Source organism: Protopterus annectens, chromosome 14.part0 (genome assembly GCF_019279795.1).
Source record: "Protopterus annectens isolate FY-2018-M chromosome 14.part0, PAN1.0, whole genome shotgun sequence".
Classification (NCBI taxonomy): domain Eukaryota; kingdom Metazoa; phylum Chordata; order Ceratodontiformes; family Protopteridae; genus Protopterus; species Protopterus annectens.
The window spans coordinates 512923216-512946879 of NC_056748.1; the positions used below are offsets into that span (position 1 = coordinate 512923216).

The 23664-nt window shown below is 41.9% G+C and overlaps 1 protein-coding gene across 1 annotated transcript in view; it reads right to left on the reverse strand.

Annotated features, from left to right (window-relative positions):
• ARMH3 (armadillo like helical domain containing 3) overlaps positions 1–23664 on the reverse strand; it is a 2648735-nt gene that overhangs the window by 27279 nt on the left and 2597792 nt on the right. The window contains exon 23 of the mRNA XM_044055591.1: positions 18682–18798. Within this exon, the coding sequence (XP_043911526.1) occupies positions 18682–18798 (117 nt within the window). The remainder of the gene's footprint in view (positions 1–18681; positions 18799–23664) is intronic.

The following is a 23664-nucleotide window of genomic DNA, read 5'->3' on the forward strand; positions in this document are numbered from 1 at the left end:
CGAACAAAAAATGTCTGTTTTTGCTATTGTACTACCTGCTTCTCATTTTACATAGGGAAAACAAAGAGTGTTTAAGGATTGAATACTTGAACACCTTAGGGATATTAGGAATGTTAAAGAAACCAGCGCACTATATGTAGCTAAAGAGGGTAAAGAACATAAATTTAGCTTTATGGTACTAGAGATTCTGCATAGTACCAAGAGAGGAGGTAACAAAAAAATAATAGAACAGAATCTAGTGAACAGAAATGGATTTTGAGTTTTTAAGCTGATAAACCTCCTGGTTTAAACAACAGTGTTTCCCTGAAACCCTTTCTTAAAGCACGACCATTAAAGCATTGATTTCTCTTTTAATATTTTAGCATATATATTTCAATAGTCCATCTTTTATTATTTTTTACTATTGTATTTACCATTTATAAGTATATATTGTTCATTTAGTCTGTTTTTATTCAATTTTTTAAAGATCTATATATTTTACAGATGTATTTTATCACATGGCTTTTTAGCTATGATGCACATTTTACCTGATTTTTGATTGGGTGTTTTAGTGTTTAAAAATGTAACTGTTATTCTATCTTTGTTGGTCTGATGAAGCGGATGTTATTCCAAGAAAGCGCTTACCTTACTACAATAAAGGACATATTGATTTTCACTGCTGTGTGGAACCAGATTATTTTTCTTTATCTTATATTCTCTGGTTTTTGCATCTGATCCTTTATTTGGTTCAAGGACTGTTTTCGTTTGACCTTAGAGCTTTCTCTGACCACTGCCTGCAGCTGAGTTTGGCAACCAGTGGTTTATGCTATGGGCCCAGTGTTTTACTGATTCGACCCCAGTGCCCTTTCTTTACCAGGAGGAAGACTATCCAAGTTACATGTTAGCCACTCTTGTATGTGATCTTGTGGCCATCTCTCTTTCTAAACCATGTGTTGGCTACCATCAAGCCATTTGCCAGAGAGAAGTCTAGAATGGCCACTCCTTTATTCCTGTTGCACTCTCCCACATGTGGACCCAGGCAGTACTCCTATCCAGTTTGGTCTGTCCCAATATGTGCATTCAAGTCATCCATTATTAACACCAATTCATGTTGTCTTGCTTTAACTATCAAGTCCTGCAACTGCTGTCTGAATGGACTCTTCTCTTCACTGTCACAAACCTGCTGTGGAGCATAGGTTGAGATTACGAACACTGTCCTATCATTAGGCTGCAGTCTGAATGCCATGAGTCTGTCACTAATTCTGATAACATCCCTCACCGCACTATGAAGCCTCTCTCTCACCACAATTTCTACACCATTTCTAACCTGACCTCCTCCTGAGCAGAAGACTCTGGATCCCAAACCAAGTGACTCTGCTACACTGTCTTTCCATCTTGTCTCTTGGATATATAAAATATCCAGGCTCCTCCACACCATAATGTCATCCACTTCCAAGCTCCATCTGGTCAGCGAACCTACACTGAGTGCAGCAATTCTTAGTTCATATTTTGCAGGTTGATTGGTTCTATGTCCAGCTTTTGCGCAGCAGAGCTATCCCAGGTAACCCAGTCTGGGTAACTGGACACCAGACAGTGAGTAGCTTATAGATGCATGGTTGCTGGGCTTTATGGCAGGCACATGCTGGTCAATAGGAGCACATGCACTACTCCCTCCATTGGCATGGGTTCCTGGCACAGGTCGGAGTAGGCTGGGTCCTCAACCCACTTATCGGCAAACACCCATGCCCATTTGGCAACATTATCAATGTGACCGAATCACCTATACACATTTTATACTGTCGAGTGGGTATCCTTGCCATGGCAAGCAGTCTGTGATCCATGTTCTCCTATCTTGAAGCGTTTGGTCTATACAACTCTTCCCCTATAGGGCACCATGTAAAGTTTGTGCTGCTGCTCACAGCTCCATTCATTGGTGAATTTGAGATGGAAACTCTCAGCATGTTTTTTTGGAGGTGGAGGGAACCCCACAGAGACACAAGGAGAACATGCAAACTCCAAAAAGGTATTGGCTAGAGGTCAGGTTTGAACCTTGTACATGGGAGGTGAAGACCTTCACCATTACTCCTCCTGGTCTCTTAGTTTGCATATCTGAATAGCCAGGAGAAGTTGCATGCTTGTTCCAGATTTCAGATGAAAGCTCCTGTCAGCATGTACTCTCTGATCTCCAATCTTCAATTTTATTAAGTGACAACAGCAAAGCTAAAAAGCCCCTCCCTTAAGGAATATGTTTCTAATCTCACTATAATGGGCCTGGACATTTTAGATTTCAGAAACCCAAGGAGGCAGTTAATACATACCCTCTCAATATTTTAATGCTAGTAGTTAGAAGCTCCGTCCATTCAGCAAGTTTGTGAGACATGATTTGTAGACAGTTCTTGCCTTCTTCTTGGGTATTCCTGAGAAATGAATATTCTAATTGTGGCTTTCAACAGCTTCAGCCTCATTTTTGTAGCTGCCACCTGATGTGTGTGTCTTAGATCCATTGCCCACCTCCTCAAAATGAGTGATACACTTCCTCCATATCCATGCTCTTTTTCCATTGTAATATAACACTGCTATTTGCTTTCGGTAGCTCAGTAATAAGTCAAAATGTGAATCGTATAATCTTTTCTTAAATGCTGCCATTCTGCCCAGTGTAACTGCAACATGAATAGTCTCCACCAATGAAATACAGCAGGCTATAACTCGCACTTTGTACTATAACTCGCACTTTGTACTCTCCTACTGTAAGGGGAACCAATATACAAGTATGTATTAGTCTGGGAGAAAATAGTTGACAACCCTGGCTACATCTCTCTCCTCATGGCTTTCACATAAAGGCCAGGACATTATCATCACACCCTCCACCACCAGTGCCTTCTTTAGACAAGGTCAGTCTCCTCAAATTACCTATATAGTCAATCAAAATCTAAACTATATATATGTAGCACTGCTCAATGCTACAAGCCTAAACAAGATGTTGCACTTCTTACAGGCATTTGTAACTCTTGAAAATAGAGACATCTGCATAGTTAATGAAACAATGTTTTGGAACTGTGATAGCACCCCTACAATGCAGAGTTTCAGTTTTTGCCATTCTTTTGGACTCAATGTGGAAAAAAAAGAAGTTATTTACTCACCATAATGTTCCATCTGAGTAGTTGTACTTCATTGACTTCAACCTGTGGGTCTACTTAGCCAAATTAGATCCGAGATGGCCACATCACTAGCATCTGATACGAGCTCCAAGATCCTCCCCTTACCCATAATTTCCCCATCTCCTTCCTTCCCTCAGATCGAGTTTGCTGCTCAATAAAACATAAGCCTGACCCAATGAGACCTTACCACTAAAGGCTCCCCAATATCCCTAAGCCAAGCAAAGCAAGGAGAGTCACTATAGTGTGCAACTCCTGAATACAAGGTTAGGGCAACAGTGACAAGGTCAGGGGGAGGGGTGGTGGTTGAAGACAAATGAAGTACAATTACTCAGATGGAACGTTATGGGGAGTACTTTTTTATCTGAAGTAGTTGACTTCATTTGATCTTCAACCTGTGGGACAGAAATCCCAGCTACTAACACCTGGTTGGCCCTCATGGAAGGATATTCCAGAGCACTGCAGAGCCAAAAGATGCCCTACTCCTGGATACAATGTCTAATTTGCAATGGGAAATGATGGTATGAGATGAGGACCAAGTAGCTGCAGAACAAATATCATCCAGCAACACCCTGGACCAAAAAGTCGCTGAAGTGGCCATGGACCTGGTGGAATGTGCTTTTACCTGACCCGGAGGGGGAATGCCTTTGTCTGAATAAGCCCGAATGATACATTGGGAAATCCAACGAGCAATGGTTACTTTGGTAATTTAAGAAGGGTTTTGAATAAGAAACAAATAACTGGTCAGATTTGCGAAAGAACTTTGTCCTGTGCAGATAAAATCTCAATTGTCTGTGTACATCCAACAAGTGTAATTTATATTCACCCTTGTTCTGAAAGTTAGGAAAGAAAAAGGGAAGATTAACAGTTTGATTAATGTTGGCTTCTGACACCACCTTAGGAAGAAAGGATGCATCAGTGCACAGGGAGACCCTGTCTTTATGGAAAATCATGTATGGAACCTTGATAGATAGTGCCTGAAGTTCTGACACTCTCCTAGCAGATGTAATAGCCACCAAAAAGGCGGTCTTCCAGGACAGTATTGCAAGTCTATCGAGGCTGCAGGTTCAAAAGGAGGAGAGACTAAAGCTTGTAATACAAAAGTGAGATCCCACGGGGGTGTAGGATCCTTCACCAGAGGCCTTAAAAGAAAGGTACCCTTAAGGAAGGTCTTGCAAAGTCTAGAGGAGGCTAGTGAAGACATTCTCCCCCACATGGAAATTAGAAATAGCAACCAGTTGCATCTTAACCATAGAAGAACTGGCACCTTGTTGAAAAATCCCTGACAACAACTCTAAGAATTCTGAGATGGAAGCTGTAAAGGGATCTAAATCCCATTCAGAAGCGCGAATGATACATTGGGAAATCCAACGAGCAATGGTTACTTTAGTAATTTAAGAAGGGTTTTGAATAAGAAACAAATAACTGGTCAGATTTGCGAAAGAACTTTGTCCTGTGCAGATAAAATCTCAATTGTCTGTGTACATCCAACAAGTGTAATTTATATTCACCCTTCTGAAAGTTAGGAAAGAAAAAGGGAAGATTAACAGTTTGATTAATGTTGGCTTCTGACACCACCTTAGGAAGAAAGGATGCATCAGTGCACAGGGAGACCCTGTCTTTATGGAAAATCATGTATGGAACCTTGATAGATACTGCTTGAAGTTCCAACACCTTCCTAGCAGACAACAGCCACCAAAAAGGCGGTCTTCCAGGACAGTATTGCAAGTCTATCGAGGCTGCAGGTTCAAAAGGAGGAGAGACTAAAGCTTGTAATACAAAAGTGAGATCCCACGGGGGTGTAGGATCCTTCACCAGAGGCCTTAAAAGAAAGGTACCCTTAAGGAAGGTCTTGCAAAGTCTAGAGGAGGCTAGTGAAGACATTCTCCCCCACATGGAAATTAGAAATAGCAACCAGTTGCATCTTAACCATAGAAGAACTGGCACCTTGTTGAAAAATCCCTGACAACAACTCTAAGAATTCTGAGATGGAAGCTGTAAAGGGATCTAAATCCCATTCAGAAGCCCATGTAGAGAATCATTTCCACTTACTATGATACAGTCTGCGAGTGGAAGATTTGTGAGTCGCTATCAAAATGGTTTTCACCAGAGAGGATAAACTGGGAGTCCTAATAATCAAGGGAACTGGAGCAGCCAAGCTGTGAGCTTCAGACTGTCCAGATCTGGGCGAGGGATCCCCGAGGAGTGTGAAAAGAGATCCGGAACCGGACTCAGAAGCCATGGTGGAGCTACTAAGTGACACCAAAGGGAGATGAACCAGACATGACGAGGTCAGAATGGGGCAATGAGGATTACCGTGTTCCCCAGCCTGCGAGCTTTCTGTAGAAATTTCAAAATGAGAGATAATGGAGGATAAGCATAAAGAAGACCAGAAGGCCAAGCATGTATCAGAGTGTCTCTGGGGACTTTCCCCTGAGGGGAGTTCAGAGTGAAGAACTCATTGCATTTCACGCTGGAAGGAGATGCGAAGAGATTGCAGCAAGGTTGACCCCACTTGAGAAAGATCTCCACTACTGAAGGATTCAGAGACACTCGTAAGGCATCAGAATACTCCTGCTGAGCCTGTCCGCTAGAATGTTGGACTGTCCCAGAATGTGCGTTGCCACCAGCAAATGGCTAGTGGAAATCGTCCATTTCCACACTCTCATGGCTTCTTGACAAAGGGGGTAAGATCTGGTTACTCCTTGCTTGTTGATATACCAGACCACTGACATGTTGTCCATCTGAATCGCAATAGACCCTAGAGGAAGATGGGCATGGAGAGCTTGCAATGCTAGAAGCATCACCCTCATCTCCAGGACATTGATTTGCAAACTGGTCTTGAAAAGGGACTACGTGCCTTGGACAGTCCTTTCCAAGCAATGCTCCCCCACCACCCTAGTTGGGAGGCATCTGTGGTCACTGTGGCTTTGGGAAGGGGTGAAAGAAAGGGGCGTCCCCTGACAAGATCCAGGTAAAAAAATCTACCATTGAAGAGAGTCCCTGCAAACTCGAGAGATGCAGACTGGATGAGAAAGAGGGAAATCTAATAGGGACCATTGTACTGACAGTGCCCACTGAAGGATTCGCATGTGAAGGCAAGCAAGGGGTAAGAGAGTGATTGTGGCCGCCATGGACCCCAGTGATCGTAGAACTGTAGGAAGAGGAGTTTGGAAAATGTGCAAGACATGAACTCTGAGATGTGCACCCTTTCAAGGGTGATGTAAACTTTCATCTGGAGAGTGTCCAGCCAAGCACCAATGAACTCTAGAACCTGAACTGGAATCAGTGATGATTTGTTGATATTGATGGTGATGCCCAAACTGTTCACCAATAAGAGGAAATAATCTCTGGCTTGGCAAAGTAGAAGCCTGGGGGGGGGGTGCAAAGAGCCAATCATCCAGGTAAGGAGAGACCTGAATTCCGTGAAGCCTCAGGTGAGCTGCTACAACTGCCATCACTTTGGTGAACACCCTGGGGGCTGTGGTGAGACCAAAGGGGAGGGCTCTGAACTGATGATGATTGGCTCCCAGCCAGAAGTGGAGAAACCTGTGGGAGCACCTGTCCATCTTGATACAGTAGTACTAGTCCTGAAGGTCGATCGAGCACATCCAATCATTTTTCTGCAGCTACGGCAGAATAGACTGAAGAGTGACCATCCGGAATTTCTCCTTGGTTACTGACAGGTTCAAGGTGGATAGATCCAGAATGGGTCTTAGGTCCCCCATTTTCTTTGGCACTAAAAAGAACCTGGAATAAATATCGATCTGGACTGGTCTAGGGGAATGGATTGGATGACTCGCTTTCTTAGCAGCTGGTCTATTTCTAGGACTGCTGCCTCCCTTTGCACAGGTGGAATGTCTGGGAGGTGTTTTGGGGAGAGGTGTACTGGTGAATGGGATGAAGTAGCCTCTGGATATGATTTGCAAAACCTAACGGTCTGATGTTACGGACTCCTGTGCTGCTGAGTGTAGCGAATGGTGACCGCCGACTGCTTCCAGAGATGAGCAGTTAGGCAGCTCCTCAGGGCTGCTGTGCGGGTCTGTCTGAGAAAAGTACTTGAGACCCAAAATTCCTCGGACCCTCTCTGACTCTTGTGCAGCATCTGTCATAGCCCCCTCTATCTCTGGGGGAAGGTAAATCCTGAGTGCCCCGGGAGGACTGAGATTTCCGGAACCACATCATCTTTGTCCTTCACTGATTCCTTGAAAAGGATCTTTGAGGGGCCAAGAAGCATATTCTGACGGCAGACAGTGTCTTCCCGTCCTTCTCACTCAGGACCAAGGTGTCATGAACTGTTTTCCCAAACAGAGAAGAACCATCACATGGGGCATTTGCAAAGGACATCTTGAAGGGTTCTGAGAATTGACACAGCTGGAGCCAGGCTCCAAGGGTCATGGCAACACTGGAAATGGCCGCCCTAGTGGCTCCCTCTGTAGCATGTGAGAGAAGAGGCATGGACGTATTTGCTACCACTTTAAGAATGGCCATCCGTGCGGAAAATACCTACTTGCTTTCTGCCGATATGGACTCGAGGGACGACTCAGTGACCTCCTTTACTAGGTCTCGCTGCAGTTGGATGATATCTGCCATGTAGTTCAGTGCCCTTACAGAAAAGGTTGCTGAAGCATACACCCGCTTCCATAGACGGTCCATTATCCTGGACTCCTGGTCAGGAGGATGGACCATTGAGCTCTCCTACGTGAGCTCTTTTTTGGTGGTGGCAGTGACCACCATGGCATCCACAGGGGACCACTTGCTCCAGCTAGTCCTGTCTGATGGGGGGCTTAACACTTTATCAGGACGTCTGAAAATGGGCTTCATGGTGTCTGGCTCCTTCCACGCCCGAGATGTAATGAGGTTTACAAGTGGATCAGCGGGAGGGGACACCCAGGAAGTAGATGGGCATGTGCCGAATGCCTCTAGGAACACTGACTCATCCGAGGTTGGTTTTTGGGCGGACCACCCCCCATCTGGCAAAGGAGTTCCATGATGTCTCCAAAGGAGACATCCTTGGGGGGGAACCTTCCCCTTCCACCAAGTCAGTGTCTTCGGTGAGGGACTCAGGAGAGGAGTCCAGGTGCCTCCTTTTGCACGTCCATTTGTGAGGAACCTTCTCAATGGGACTCTCTGGGAGGAGCTCGCAAACCTCTTGCTGCTCCCATGGGGGGGCGCTTCCTCAGGCAAACTATGCACAGGCTGTCCCTGAAATGGCAGGAAGGTCGGGGTCATATCCAAAGCAGAAGGTGTTGGGGAGGAGTCTGAGGACAAGATGGTCAGGGATCTTGAAGAGCTCGAGAGAACCCTCTCCACCACATCGAAGGCCGATGGCGAGCAGACATCCAGAGAGGTGGCAAAGGGAACTGTTCCCATCAAACTTGACGGGGGAGTCGGAGCTGAGACCGCTGAGGCCGAGTAGATGGCTGCACTCCGACTAGCTCAGCACCAACAGCACCCCCTCAGATCAGACGCCGAGGCTACAGCTATGGCTCTAAGAGCTCAGATCTGATGTACTCAAGGCAATGGCTAGCATCAAGGTACAAGGTACCATGGGCACCAACCCCCGACCCCCCAGAGTCCTCGGATCCAAAGACTCCAAAACCGATGATCGGATCAGAGGAGGAGTTATAGGGGTGAAGAAAGGCAAAGAGCTCCCCGCTCTGGAGGGAGAGGGGGCTGTCAAGACTCCCATCTGGATCTGGGTACGGATGAATTTCCCCATCATCCTGTCCATCTCTGCCCCGCTAAGGCTACGGATGGATCGGGAGGAGGAAGCTGTTGACACCGGCCAGGAGTGAAGATGAGGGGAAGCACTGGACGGTGGTATAGATGCCTCCGGCTCTGCGGTGAACCTGGGCGATTGGAGCAGAGAAGTACTAAGTCTAGGAGGGGTCTTGAATTTTGCAGGAGGTGGTCCAAAGACCGGTTCCTGGGTCTGTCCTTATTGATTGGCTTCTCTCCTTCCCCAAACCTCATGGTGTGAGTTTGAGTCCCAGGGACGTGGGAAGGAGAAGAAGCAGAAGTAGCAGTGGCCAAAGCCATGGTTACAGGGATGGCCGTTCCCGATGAGGGAAGCAGACCCTTCATCACTAGCTTAGTCCTCCTGTCCTGAAGGGCCCAGGGGTTGAAGCCCGTGCAAATAGTACAGGAGGTAAGCAAATGGGCCATGCCCACACTACACACAGAGTGTGGTCATTGGCTGGGGAAAGCTTATGGCCACACTCTGTGCACTTCCTAAAATTGGGCTTGGGGGGGGGGGTCTTAGCCATAATAGGAGACAACAAGCACCCACAGGCACTCACACACAAACTCACAGCAAGGAGGGAGAGGCCAAGGGAAAAAGAACTACAACAATAACTTTTTTCTTTTTTTTAAACAACAAATGAACAGCGCGGGTAGGAGAGGTTTAAGGGAGAGGATAAAAAGAAACTACACTAATCCTGGCAAGGAAATAACTTACTCAAGAAAAATGCTAGGATCTCTGCGACCACAATGGGTAGCTTTTCAGCAGCACACGAGATATGAGGGAAGGAAGGAGATGGGGGCATTATGGGTAAGGGGATGAGCTTGGAGTTCAGATCAGATGCTACTGATGTGGCCATCTCGAATCCAATTTGGATCCATAGACCCACAGGCTGAAGATCAAATGAAGTCAACTACTTCAGATTGACAGTTTTATTGGAGGAGAGGTGTCTGTATTTCAAAGAAACCATTACATCTCCAGACTCTTAAGCCAGAACAATGACATTGAACTTCTCCACATCCTTTTTCTGGTAAACAGAACTCTGTGCCATATCACAGCCAACTACTGCATCCCCTTCATGTAACCTGCAGCTCATGAGATATAGCTAAACAAACTGACATATCTCCCTATCTAGTCTAACCCTATTCTCTTTGGAGACTTCAAATATCCCTGCATTAACCTGGAAAATAAATATGCACAACAATCATACTTCTCAACCTCTTACAACAAGAAATCCGGACAAAGCCAAAGTCTGAAATCCAAATGTGTGTCATTGTTTAGTGACTTTAATCCTCAATGGTTTGTCTGAAAACTACAAATTTTAAAACAGACCAAAAAATATGAGGTGAAAATCTGGACAGTTGAGAGGTATGACATTGATTCTTGAACTTCGTTACACAACAGTGAGAAGCCCATCTCTGGATTTATCAAGTACAAAATGGTATCATTTGCAAATAAAGCCAACTTTTCTTGATTACCATAACAATTACTTATCAATTACATCACTGAATTTTTGAGTCTATTATTTTCTTTGCCCGTGGCTCTAAATATAAAGCAAATAACAAAGAACAACTAGGACACCCTTGTCTGACTCTTCTATTCAAGCACAACTTATATAAAAACCTTTCCACTTTAATTCTTGCCTCCCAATCCTTCATGTATCTTCCTAATTAACCTTATTATGGTATCAGGGAATACAAATGCTTCCAGTGCCCTATTCATAAAAAATTCCTAGTTACTACGTTGAATGCTTTCTCTGAATCAAGACTCACTAACAGCAGCGGTATTTTCTACCATTCCCCTTCCCTTTGTATCATCACTGCTCAATTATTGTTAAGTGCTGTCTCCCTTCCACAAATCCACACTGACCCATATCTATCAGTTTTGGCAACATCTTTGCCATTCTTTCAGCTAGTACAGGCTTAAACACTTTATAATCATGGTTTAATGCATCTATATGAAGCTGGGTCTGATGCGTCTTTACCTTCTTTTGGTAATACAACCACCACAAATTTCTTCCAAGATGCATGTATCCAGTGTTGCTAAAACCTTGTCAGATTTATCATCAAGGGTATTTCTTCAAGATCTAAGGAAATTATTATCTCTTTCTACTCCTCCCTGATCAGGTCTATAATAAAGTATATATATATATATATATATATATATATATATATATATATATATATATATATATATATATATATATATCCCTTTGGTATGTACCTGTCTAAGCATATGACTCACCTTGACAGACTACAGTGTTTCCTCAATAAGACAAACAAAGGTATGTCTTCCTTCATCTACTCAGACTACCTTAAAGTGAGCTTTCTCTTTTCTGCTTCCTACCAACTCTTCAGAGGTGATATCTGCCTAGCCTACACAACCTCAAAGGATCCAATCGTATGTTACCTACTACACACCAAAATAACTAATAAGACTCTCAACCCTTGCTCAAGTGATCTTAACTTCCACAGAAATATAATTAGGAGCTGATTTTGAGGAAGATATATATTCCAGAAAAATCCATTTATGGAATAGATTTCCTTTGGATGCAAAGCAAAGTAGCTTCCTGACCTGACTCACTTCCTGGATGAATGGATGGGTAGTCTTACATACACCCTGGGTCTGGCTCCTCAAGCCCTAACTGAAAGCAGTCAAAACAAAGTATAAAATATTTATGTAAATGCGTACCTATGACATAGGGTACTGTGGTTAGCTACTAATGGTGCTCTGGACCTAGTATTGACCTAGTAATGGCCTTTGTACCTATGAAACTGTAACACTTTTGAAGTATTCTATCTTTTTTTATCTTGGTCATCCACATCTCAAACTACAGAAACTGACTTTAAATTCACAAACTACATGGCTAATACTATCTTTAGTAAAATATGTGAAATATATTATATTTTCTGTTTGGAGAGGGAGGTAAGGACAGTAACACAACTATGCATGCTTCATTACCCATGCACTCAAAGGAAGTGAGAAAAATAGAATATATTATCATATTTTTACTAATAACAATGTCTAGTTGTGGGTCCAATGCAAGCAGAGGTTACTAGTAAAACCTGGAGCATACAAAGAGCTTTCTAACATGAACATATCCAGAAAGATATACTTTTTTCACCAGGAGTTAAAACTACGAATAATGAATTCATATCTACATTATTATCATCACATATGGGTAAGCTATAGGTGCACAGATGCCACCTGACAGACAACATTCAGACAAGCAAATATGACACTAATACTTGGCATGTAATATGCAAATTAAAGCACATTTTCTACAGTTTTGAAAAAATCTCCAAATTACAATGCTGAACAGAGTTGTCACACATCTTTGGAAAGCACACAATAAGATGAAAAACTTTGTGCCTGATACTGTTGTCCTGTAATATACAATCATAGTAATATAAACAAATTCTATGAACGTATTCTTTATATTTTAGCAAAAAATGAACCTTATCTAATTAACATGAATATAAAACTAATGTCACTTCTTAAAGCTTTGAAATTGCAAACAGTACATAGACCACTGCCTCACAAACAAATGTCTTTTACTATTTAACTTATCTCATTTTGAACACTTTTTGAATGTGATTTTTGAAAAATGAAACTCTCGGGATGCCTTTTACAGGCAATGCCAAATTGACAAACCTTGCAACATAGCAAAATCTACCCAAGAAATCTAAAGGTACTGCTGCTGAATGCCAGGAGTCTAAACAAGATGCCCTACTCCCTCCAGGCTCTCCTCAGCTTGGAGAATGTGGACATCTGTGCAGGTACCAAGACATGGTTTAAAGCCAGAGAGTACCCTGACAATGAAAGGCTTCAGTGGCTTCCACACATTTAGATCAGCAATTGCACAAACAGGGACTAAATGTGGATGTCTTAATCTACATCAATAACAAACATACTGCTAGGTTGTAACTCATTACATCTAAGTCACAGTAAACACTATTTAACTTATCTCATGTCCAGACTGCAATAGGTGAAAGTCCCATACTATACACTAGCAAGCTACATGCTACACTCTACATCCCATGAAACGTGCAGCTTATACTTAGACCTACTGGAGACACTCACCATTCAATCATATACCATACTCATGGAGAACTTTAATTAACCCTCTATAAACTAGGAAATTTGCAGGTGCAGAAATATCTAGAATTTGTAAACACGAACATCCTGGACCAGTTAGCCTACTAAAGGTACAAACATATTGGACCAGGAACTCAACCCACCCCCCACGTGTATTGTCCATTCTAGTAAGGTCAGACCACAAAGCAGTCTTCTTTGAAATAAGAGTCAGTTCTATACCCAAGCAAATCGTGTAACAGTTATAAAGTACTTCAAGGCAAAATGCCTTTTATTAAGTGACATGTCACAATTTCAAGCCTCTGTAAACCCAGATAATACAGCAGCCTATGTAGAATTATTCAAAGAAGCCCTGTACAACCACGTCAGTGACTGCACAGATGCTCCTATATCTATCAGAAGTAATCCTCTAACTAATTAAAAAAACAAACCACCCCGGTGGAATCCAAAATTAAACAGGTTGTGTAACAAAACAAAAAAGTCACAGCTAAAATTAGGAAGTGTACAATCAAAAAAGATAAAAATTCTCTCACCAATCTGAATAGAATGCGAAGAGGACTACTCAAGTCCAACAAAGCAAATTTTGAATTAAAGACAGTGTCCCAGGCCAAGAACCACCATAATGTATTCTTTAGCTATATCCAAAATCTCAAGGGCAGCACAAAGGCAGTCCATGGGACTGGGAGATATAGCAAATCTTCTGGCTGACAAACGTAGCTCCAATTTTAACCCCTCAGTCCCAGCCATCCCCCGGGAAATACCATCTAACATTATCCCTCCAACTATCAGTAGGGAGCAGGTCTTAATTGAGATCTCTATGACCAAGAATACAGCTCCCATAGGCCCTGATAATACCTCAGGATGCCTCTTAAATAGCCTGAAATATGACCCATTATGGCCAGTGGTGTTACTATACAACCACAGCCTCTGCACAAGCTTCCTGCCAAACAATTGGAAGACTGCAATGGTCATCCCTCTGCACAAGGGTGGACCATCAATGGATCCCAGGAAAGTACAGTTGTGTACACTTACCATAAATGTAGATGTTCAAATGCATTCACTGTTGCAGTCATCACATTTGGGTTATCCCTGCCAGGGTAGCCCTCAGCTGGCCCGAATACCAGAGGCTTAGTATTTCTGTGTCAGTTGCTGTCGCTTCAGGTCTGACATCAGGTCATCAGTAGTATAAAGTAAGGCAGCCGACGCCATCACATCAGTCTTTCTTGCTGAGGAGCCTGAAGCAGAAGCAGTTTGCACAAGTGCTGGTCAGCCACTACCAGAGTTTCGTCTTCTGAATTGAAGCTGAAATCTTCTAAAGCTAAGTACCCCATTGGGGATCCTTTTTTCTTGCTCTAACCGATGTCAGAAAAAGTTAATAATTATCTCATCTGTGGAAAGCAAACACCACACTGAGATTTTCATTCTTACTGCGTCACTTGCTTTTAGGCCCAGACCATGATGTCCCTTGCTGTTGCTTTTGTTCTTTGTTTAACTCTAGAACTATACGTCGTCGGGCCCTTATTGTAGCTAGATATTTTCACTTACAGTCCTCGAGTTCCGATATGGCTTTCGTAAGCCATCTGACTGCAGATCTTCCGAAAAAACATAAGGATAAAGACAGAGGCAGACCGCACAGGTCCAAACCTACCGACGACACTTCCGTTAAGCTAGTCTTCAGTTCTCCAGTCCTCAGTGAGGAGCTTTTGCAGCCCCTGATGCCCGCTTCTGTGGATTCACAGGCTGCTACTGAGACCCTTTCGGAGTCTGGTATGCCGCAAAACTCTTCAACTAAGGATCCTGCTGTTGTCTCTGCCTTGGATGGGTCCGGAGCCGCTGAGCAGGCATCCCAATGCCAAGAAATGCAGTACCTTTAGGGAAGTCGGCCACCCATGGAAACTACCTCATTGATAAAACACCCCTAAATGTACAAATGATAGTCAGAGATTTGGGATTCATGTAGATAGTAACCTAGCTTTTTTTTTTCAATCTTTATTAAATTTACACATATGACAAAGGCATTCTTACATTTATATAAATGAAAAACATACAAAATGATATCACTTTAGTTGCAAACAGTTTACATCACAGACACCACTGAAACAACTGTAGTTATAAACATTATACATCACTTATAAACCATTCAGTCGCTGTCAGTTAAGCATTATATAGCTCATTCAAATCCTGCCTCTTAAACCTTGTTCCTCCTCTGCATATATTGTTCCCACAATTCCCATTTTTCCTATATAGTTTGCTCCTTCCCTTTTCTAAATATCCCAATTCCAGTTGCTTTATCTCTGTTCACTGTATTCATTATTTCTAGTACGGTTGATCTAGACTTTGATTTCCATTTTCTAGTCATTGCTTTTTTGGCAGCCACCATAATTAGACTCGGCAAGACTTTACTATGTCTAGGCACTTCCAATTCTGTATCATAACTCAAAGAAATCATCTCCCCAGTCAGTCCAATCTGCTCACCCAGCATCTCTGACAGAGCGATCTACAGGGACCCCCAAATGTCTGCCAGCTCATCACACTTCCAAAAAATATGTTCCCAGCTACCTCTTTCTTGCCTATCACACCTCCAGTATTTGCTATCCACTTGTGGAAAAATTCTATAGTAACCTAGCTTTTGACAAACATGTGTAACATTGTAAGAAAATCATTCTATGTTACTCAACTTATAAGTAAGGGCATGGCATCTAGGTCCAGGGAAGTCATCATGCCACTGTACCCAACCATCATCACACCCATCCTTGAGTATAACATCCCTTTCTGTATGTACCTTATCAGGGGCATGCAACAACTGCAATGTCCACAGAGGCTCCTCACTAAAAGTATATAGGGTGTAAACACAATGTCCTATGCAGATCGCCTCATAGCCCTGTCTTTATATTCTGTTTCTTACAGACTGCTAAGAAGTGATTGATGCATGACATAAAAATGCATCCTTGGATCCTGCCCTGATGGATTTTTTTGCATATCCACAAAATCAACAGCACTATAACTACTAGATCAAAGGATTTAAACTTTGCTTGCGACTTAAATATGTCATTTTGGAGGGACAGGTATGTATGTAGCTCAGATAATCCCCATTCTCTGGAATAGGTTTTTCATCCATGTGAAGCAGAGCCCTTCCCTAGCAGTTTTTAAGTGCAACCTGGACCAGTGATGGGAAAGCAGAAATTCACGAAACAACTAAAACCTCTGCAAGTACGGCAGCTACAAGGACTCAAACAGAACCAATATCAAAGGAAAAAAAATAAGACCAGCAGCTGTAGCATTAAGATAGCATTTAATCTGTTGGTAGTACAAACTACATGTCAAACAGATAAAGTGAATGCACACACAAACCGGTTTCGGCAAATGGTTACAGTGCCTTCCTCAGTGTAAAGATAATGAAATGCAGAAATTCACCCCTGATCTGAGACCTATGTCTCAGACAGAGGCAGACATTAAATCATTCCCTTACTAACATACATCCTTTAAAATAACCTCTAAGGCACAATAACACACAGAATACATTTGGATGGCATGGCTGGGATTATAAAGGCCCCACTAGTCATTAGCCTAGTATACACCTAGGAACCTATGCATCACCTTTACTATCACCAAACTCTTGAAGAAGCAAGGACCTTAATTAGCCCCTGTGCTTAGGGCTCAAAGTTGAGTGGGTGAAGCTATAAAGATGAAAACAGTTTTGAGAGACAGCCAACACAGAAGCCTAAGGCGTTGTGTGTAGATTTAACTGAATACTCTGCTGAATTAAATCACACCTGCAGTTTAAACTTCACAGTTTAAGCAAACAAACTCTGATGCTAAACATTTAGGGTTGAAGAAACACACGTGTTTTCCCTATCCCGTTTCAGATCATTTTATTAAAGTTGGGAAAAGCAAGTTTGTCTGAATTTTGTGACTTTTGTTACACAGTTAAAGAAAAAGGCAGTAGCCATAGTTTGGAAGTGAAACTAGTGTGTCTAAATTGTTAGACTTCCCTGCAAAATGGCAGAGCAATGAAAGATTTGTCTACAAATATGTATGCACATATATGTGCAAATGTATATGAAAGTAGAAGCGTGCACACAGACAAATACTTTTAGCTAAATGAAAATAGATTAAAAAGCTGTACTAAAAATGTGAGTTTTTTTTCATTTCTTTACATATATGCATATATATTTTTCCTTCTCTCTTGATTGACATTTCCTCCCCATTTCATTCACCCCCTAAAAGTGCTTCTATTAAGCTGGGACCCACTAAATGCTCTAAGAGCTCTGAATTTTCATACATGGAAAGATCGAGGGATAGGCAGTCCATGATATCAGTCAGTACAAAAGGAGAGTATTTCTTAATTTATTTGGCTGCTTGGCTTCCCTTAAGATAACTGTACTACAATGTTGAAGGCTGTGTAATGAAACTCAAAAGCAGTGGTGGTCCCTACCCATATACGGACTGTTGTGGAGGCTTTGTCCTTCGACATTCTATTAACATATTCCTAGATTCTACTTGAGAGTTTTGGATGACATTGTTGTAAGGCAGAGATTTAACACTGTGTGCTGCCAGACCTAGAACCCGTAGGAGGTCTTGGGTCCAATTCCCACAGTCTCCATTTGCATTCTGTGAGACTCTTAAGTTGCTTAACCAGATACTGCCCTCAGGTCACACTTAAAAAGGGACTGTGTGCTTAGTGGGCTTACCTGGTTATAAAACAGTTTTGTGTTCATATGCTTTCTGTATATTCAACAACCCCCAGAAGCCCCCTCCATGAAGAAAGCACAGACTGCCTTTCTTCCTCCAAAAAAATGTCCCTCTAGTTCAACAGCTAGGTACTTGATAATGAATGGGTTCTTAGCAACAAAGAACAATGTCCTACTGCTATGCCAGTGTGCTGGCTTATCAAGTTGCATAACATATTTAAGACATGGATGGCTGGCCCAATATGAGAAGCCTACCTAAACTCAGAACTTGCATAAAACCAGTTCTGACTAACCACCTCTGTTTGCATGGGCCCACATGGCCTTTACAGACCAGTAGCATTGTGCTTTTCTCATTTACTGATTGAAAATGGCAATTACTAATGTCTGGCTATATTACGTTATCTCTGTTATAAACACTTTGAAAATATTTGCTAAAATTTTATTTTATTATTTTATAACTGTCATATCACTTCACATACTCTTGAATACTACTATTTGTTAAGCACTTCACATACTCTTGAATACTACTATTTGTTAAGCTTAGATCTCTGGGCATCAAATATTTTATCTTGTACAAGTTATTACTATTCATTTTCCTTTTTATTTTCCCGGGACTATTCTGAAAATAGGCTTTGTCAGCAGGGCTAACCTGGTCAACAAAAATATGCAAGCATATTAGGTTCACGAAAAAAAACAGTGAAAAAATTATCAGATTCTCTGTATGTAGGCATCCATTATCTACCGAGAATTAGCGATTTTAATGCCTCAGAATGAGATTACATCTATTTCTATGTGCTAGTGATTACACAGTCCAGCAAAGGGTGTGCACAATTATCAGGAGGTCAAGCAGAAGTCAACAACCCACCACAGGAGGTGCATAAATAGAAGATGGTGCCAAATCCACTACGGATAAGATCTCTGACACCACAGTACTTCTAAGGCCACCACTGACCATGGGGATGGTAGGCAGTAAAAAGTTTTAAAGCACATTTCCATTACACCACAGCACAACACTCACCAATTCTTTGAAAAAGGCTGCCTCTTTGGGTTGCTCTGAATACCGCTCATACTGGTCCAGTCCATCTTGTAATTTGAGGGTCAGCGTATCATAGTTGGAGCGTACTACTTCAAGGACCTGTGGAGAGAGGAGAAAAAAAACAGTAAGCATCTGCAACAAGGAACATGAAGATCCAAATCCATCTGGTAACCTGAGACTCTGCAATTGTGAGCAAATTCCAAAGCACTGGCAACAAATAAGTAAGCTACATACATCAATTGTAAAATAAAACACAACAGAATGAGAATTTCAGATATTTGTCTCACTATAATCAAATTTATGCACTAGCCTATTTCTAGACCACCTCACCTTGCAGTGCTCTCTCTTGATCCTTTACACTCTCTCTATAAAAAAAAAAAAAAAAAAAATGATGACAACTTTCAAACATTCCTTCCAACATCTCCTGGATTCCTTCACCACCCATACTCACAACAGCCAATTATAGCACCAGTGAATTAAGACCCTATATTTATATTTCATTCAGACTGACTGCTTCATTTGATTTACTTCATCTTATCAGCACATTTTAACATTCTACGCTCATCAATCCTTCCTCCAAAACTCTCCTGCATATACATGCACACTGGAAGCCTCTCGTCTTTCCTCTGTTCCTTTCCAAATACAGTTCATGATCACTGTATAACATTACTGGTATTACTACTGGCCTGAGCTGTCTTGACAATCTGTCTACAAGTCTAGGCCTCCGTCACTGTAAAGTCCTCCATCAGAAGTTGACTGACACAGTGGCAGCAGGCTGCAGCAAGGGTTTCACTTGTGTCCAAATGTTAATCAACTCTCTTATGCAACCTCAGCACATTTCTGTCACCACATACTGCAGCTCCAACAACTTACACTTCTCTAATTTTCTCTGTACTGCACTCACTCCCATTATGCGGGGAGTTTTAGAATGATGTTCCTTATACACACTTACAGTGCTCTTAGGCATAAAATATTATAAGCCTTATTCTGAATAATAATTGAAATTTTGCAGATGTGAACCTTGCATTGATTTTTGGTGTACACCCAACTGTAAAACTCCGTTTCACATGCAAAGCACTCCAACTTTTGCCTTGCTATTCCTACAGTAAAAATGAAAATGGTGAATAATAATCTTCTGGCTGAACCCTGTAAAAATGCACTTGCCGTGTCCAATACCTTAGAATTCTACCTTGTTTACATCATTCATTCACTAGACAAGTGCTTCCTAATTCAATGTAATTCTAATACCTTTCTAGACATCAAAAATCTACATAGCATCTTCACCTTAAAAGGTGCAAGCATAAAAGACCTGCTAAACTGTAGTATGCTAAATGCTCAGAGTCCCTTCTATTTAGATTAATTATTTCAAAATCAATATTTATCAATTTTAGAAATATTTAGACAACTGTATAACTGTGGGATCACATGTATCCAATTTACTACTTGTTGTTACTCTGCACAAAAAAACACTGCAGTATGTTTAGACACAATATAGAATCTTCTATTCCACAATTTCTCAAAGAAAAAAAGCAGGGCAGGATTACTCCCATTTTATTCAACTCTTTTAATAAAACGTGTCCGTCTGCTAATGCATGGGGAACAGGGTATAATCTTGAACTATAGGTTGAACTACATTGTGGGGTTCAATGGGGTTGTATTTGCAGCTGATGACCTTGACTCTTCTCCTGAAAAATGGTGCTCCTTATGCACTAGCTCCTTTGCTGAAGTACTGTCCCAGTGACCCCTAGCCTGACTGAAGCTGTGAAGCGTGACCTAAATACAGCAGCAGCTCAGTCCCATTCTGTGCATTCTAAATGTGGGGACCCAATGTTGCCTTACACAGGGAGGACAACTATGGTATGACCAGAAAAAAAAAAAAAAACAATACTTCTCTCCAACTAAATGATAGTGGCAGTACCAATTGATCTCTTGCTCTTGTCCTTATGAGGGAACAAAAGGGAGCGGATGACTGTCGGTGAAAAAAAGGTACCCAGGGGCTACAGAATGGTGTTATTTTGATGGAAAAATATTTGTCAAAGGTATTAATGTTAAGAAAGTGACACTTTTGAGGCTGGCTGCATTTAAAATGGCAGTACAACTGCCAAAGTCATGAACCTGTCTTTTGCTGATAACCACTTTACCTCAGACATAATTTAGTTAAATGAATAAATTTCTTTGCTGCCATTCCCTACCGTACATATGCAGATAACATACTACTACTACAAATCGTGTTAATAACCACTCAGAAATACAAGAAAAGCTTAAAGACTTTATGAAATTACGAAAGTAGACTAGTATTAACAGACTTCTAATCAACCACAGTAAATCTAGTGTAATGATCTTCTCATCTTCAACGAAATTACCCATTATTCTTCCCATTCATTTAACTGATAACAAAGATAACACTGCTCCTAACGTTACTGCACAAAAATAATCTAGGACATGACCTTGACCCTTTGGTAACATTTGCTGCTTACTATGACTTTATAACTAGCAAGGTATTAACAAAACTTACATTTTACTATAAAGTCTCACACTTGCTCTACCCAGCAGCACACTTGGCTAGTGCTAAAAATGCACTAATCCACAAACTTGAATATGGGTTCCCTTTACTAGTCTTATGTTCAGCATACAATAACAACAAAATACAAATAGTACAGATCATCATCTTCTTTCAGCTGTTCCCATTAGGGGTTGCCACAGTGGATCATCTGTTTCCATTTCTTCCTGTCCTCTGCATCTTGCTCTGTCACACCAACCACCTTTCATGTCCTCTCTCACCACATCCATAAACCTTATCTTAGGCCTTCCTCTTTTCCTGTTACCTGGTATCTTCATCCTTAGCATCTTTTTCCCAATATACTCTGCATCCCTACTCAGCACATGTCCAAACCAACGTAATCTTGCCTCTCTGGCTTTGTCTCCAAACCTTCCAACCTGGGCTGACCCTCTAATATACTTATTCCTAATCCTGTCCACCCTCGTCACACCCAGTGCAAATCTTAACATCTTTAACTCTGCCACATCCAGCTCTAACTCCTGCCTTTTTGTCAATGCCACTGACTCCATCCCATATAACATAGCTGGTCTCACTACCCTCTTGTAGACCTTCCTTTTCACTCTTACTGGTACTCGTCTGTCACAAATCACTCCTGACACTCTTCTCTGTCCACTCCATCCTGCCTGTACTCTCTTCCACACTCACCATTACTCTGAACTACTGATCCCAAGTATTTAAACTCATCCACCTTTGCCACCTCTACTCCTTGCATCTTCACCATTCCTCTATCCTCCCTCTCATTCACATACATATTCTGTCTTAGTCCTGCTGACCTTCATTCCTCTTCTCTCTAGAGCATATCTCCATCTCTCCAGGGTCTCCTCCACCTGTTCCCTACTCTCACTACAGATCACAATGTCATCTGCAAACATAATAGTCCACGGGGACTCCTGTCTGATCTCGTATGTCAACCTGTCCATCACCATTGCAAATAAGAAAGTGGTCAGAGCCGATCCTTGATGTAATCCCACTTCCACCTTAAACCCATCCATCACTCCCACTGCAGACCTCACCGCTGTCACACTACCCTCGTACATATCCTGTACCACTCTTACATACTTCTGACACTCCCGACTTCCTCATACAATATACCACAACTCCTCTCTAGGCACCCTGTCATATGCTTTCTCTAAGTCTACAAAAACACAATGCAACTCCTCTGTAAATTCATCATCTTTGCTGATCCTTTGCTCCATCACTGCACTGCACTGTGCTTAATAAGGCCAAATGGCTGACAATGACAGATAGCCCATTTATTTCTTAAGAACACTAATCTTCAATGGACTAAAACAAGACTACTGCCCTCCTCTAAACAGCGTATTTCCTACTGTTGACAGCTCACATGAACTGTGAAGCTCATAGGATAGTTCTCTCACCCTGGCTTTCCCTGCAAGTCAAACCCACTTTAGGTGAAACAACTTTCTCTACATTGGGACCAGCTACCTGGAAACACTTGCCCACAGAATCCACGAAAAAAAAAAAAAATTGGCGTCAAAAAATACTTTAAAACATTTCTTCTCTGAATCCTCCTCTTTCAGTTGCCTTAGAGACAATCAATAAATCATAGCACTATTCACATCTCTTGTCATGATGCAACACTAATCATTCTGCTGATGAAAAATGTCAAACTGATGAGATGAAAATAATGTACTGTTAAAAATAATGAAACAACTTATATAATCTTGCAATTACTGGTGGTCTTATATGCAGTTAAAAATACTGTACAAGTAACAATCTTCTTCTTCTTCTTTCGGCTTTTTCCCGGTTAGGGGTCGCCACAGCGGATCACCTAACCTTCCACAGACACACCTAGGGCCAATTTAGAGTGTCAATCCACCTGCAGCATGTCTTTGGGATGTGAGGGAACCGGAGCACCGGAGGGAAACCCACGCGACCACAGGGAGGACATGCAGACTCCGCACAGAAGGCACCCCAGCCGAGGATCGAACCGGAGAACCTCTTGCTGTGAGGCGGCAATGCTAACCACTGCACCACCGTGGCCGCCCACACTGTACAAGTAACAATATGTTGTTAAAATAGTGCATACATAACAATTTGGGCTGTGTAAATTAATGCATACGTAATAATGTATTGTTTTAACTTTTTTCTATTAGTCCATGCTCTAGGAGTCTGGGTCAATTGACCAGTTCACCCACCCAGTCATAAAATAGTATAACGATATCACAATCCAATTTTGTTTGTTGACTGGGAGGTCCATCATGGCAGTCTATTTAATGGGAAAGTCTGGTTTTCAATAAAAGCTCCAAACATACAGAAGTAAAAAAAAAAGTCCAAAGGGTCTTATGGGTCCAGAGACACCAGCATGGACTTCTGGAGGTCTTGCACTTAACTCCTTAATAACAGCTAATATTTTCCTTTCATGTTTCCATAATTCAGACAACGTC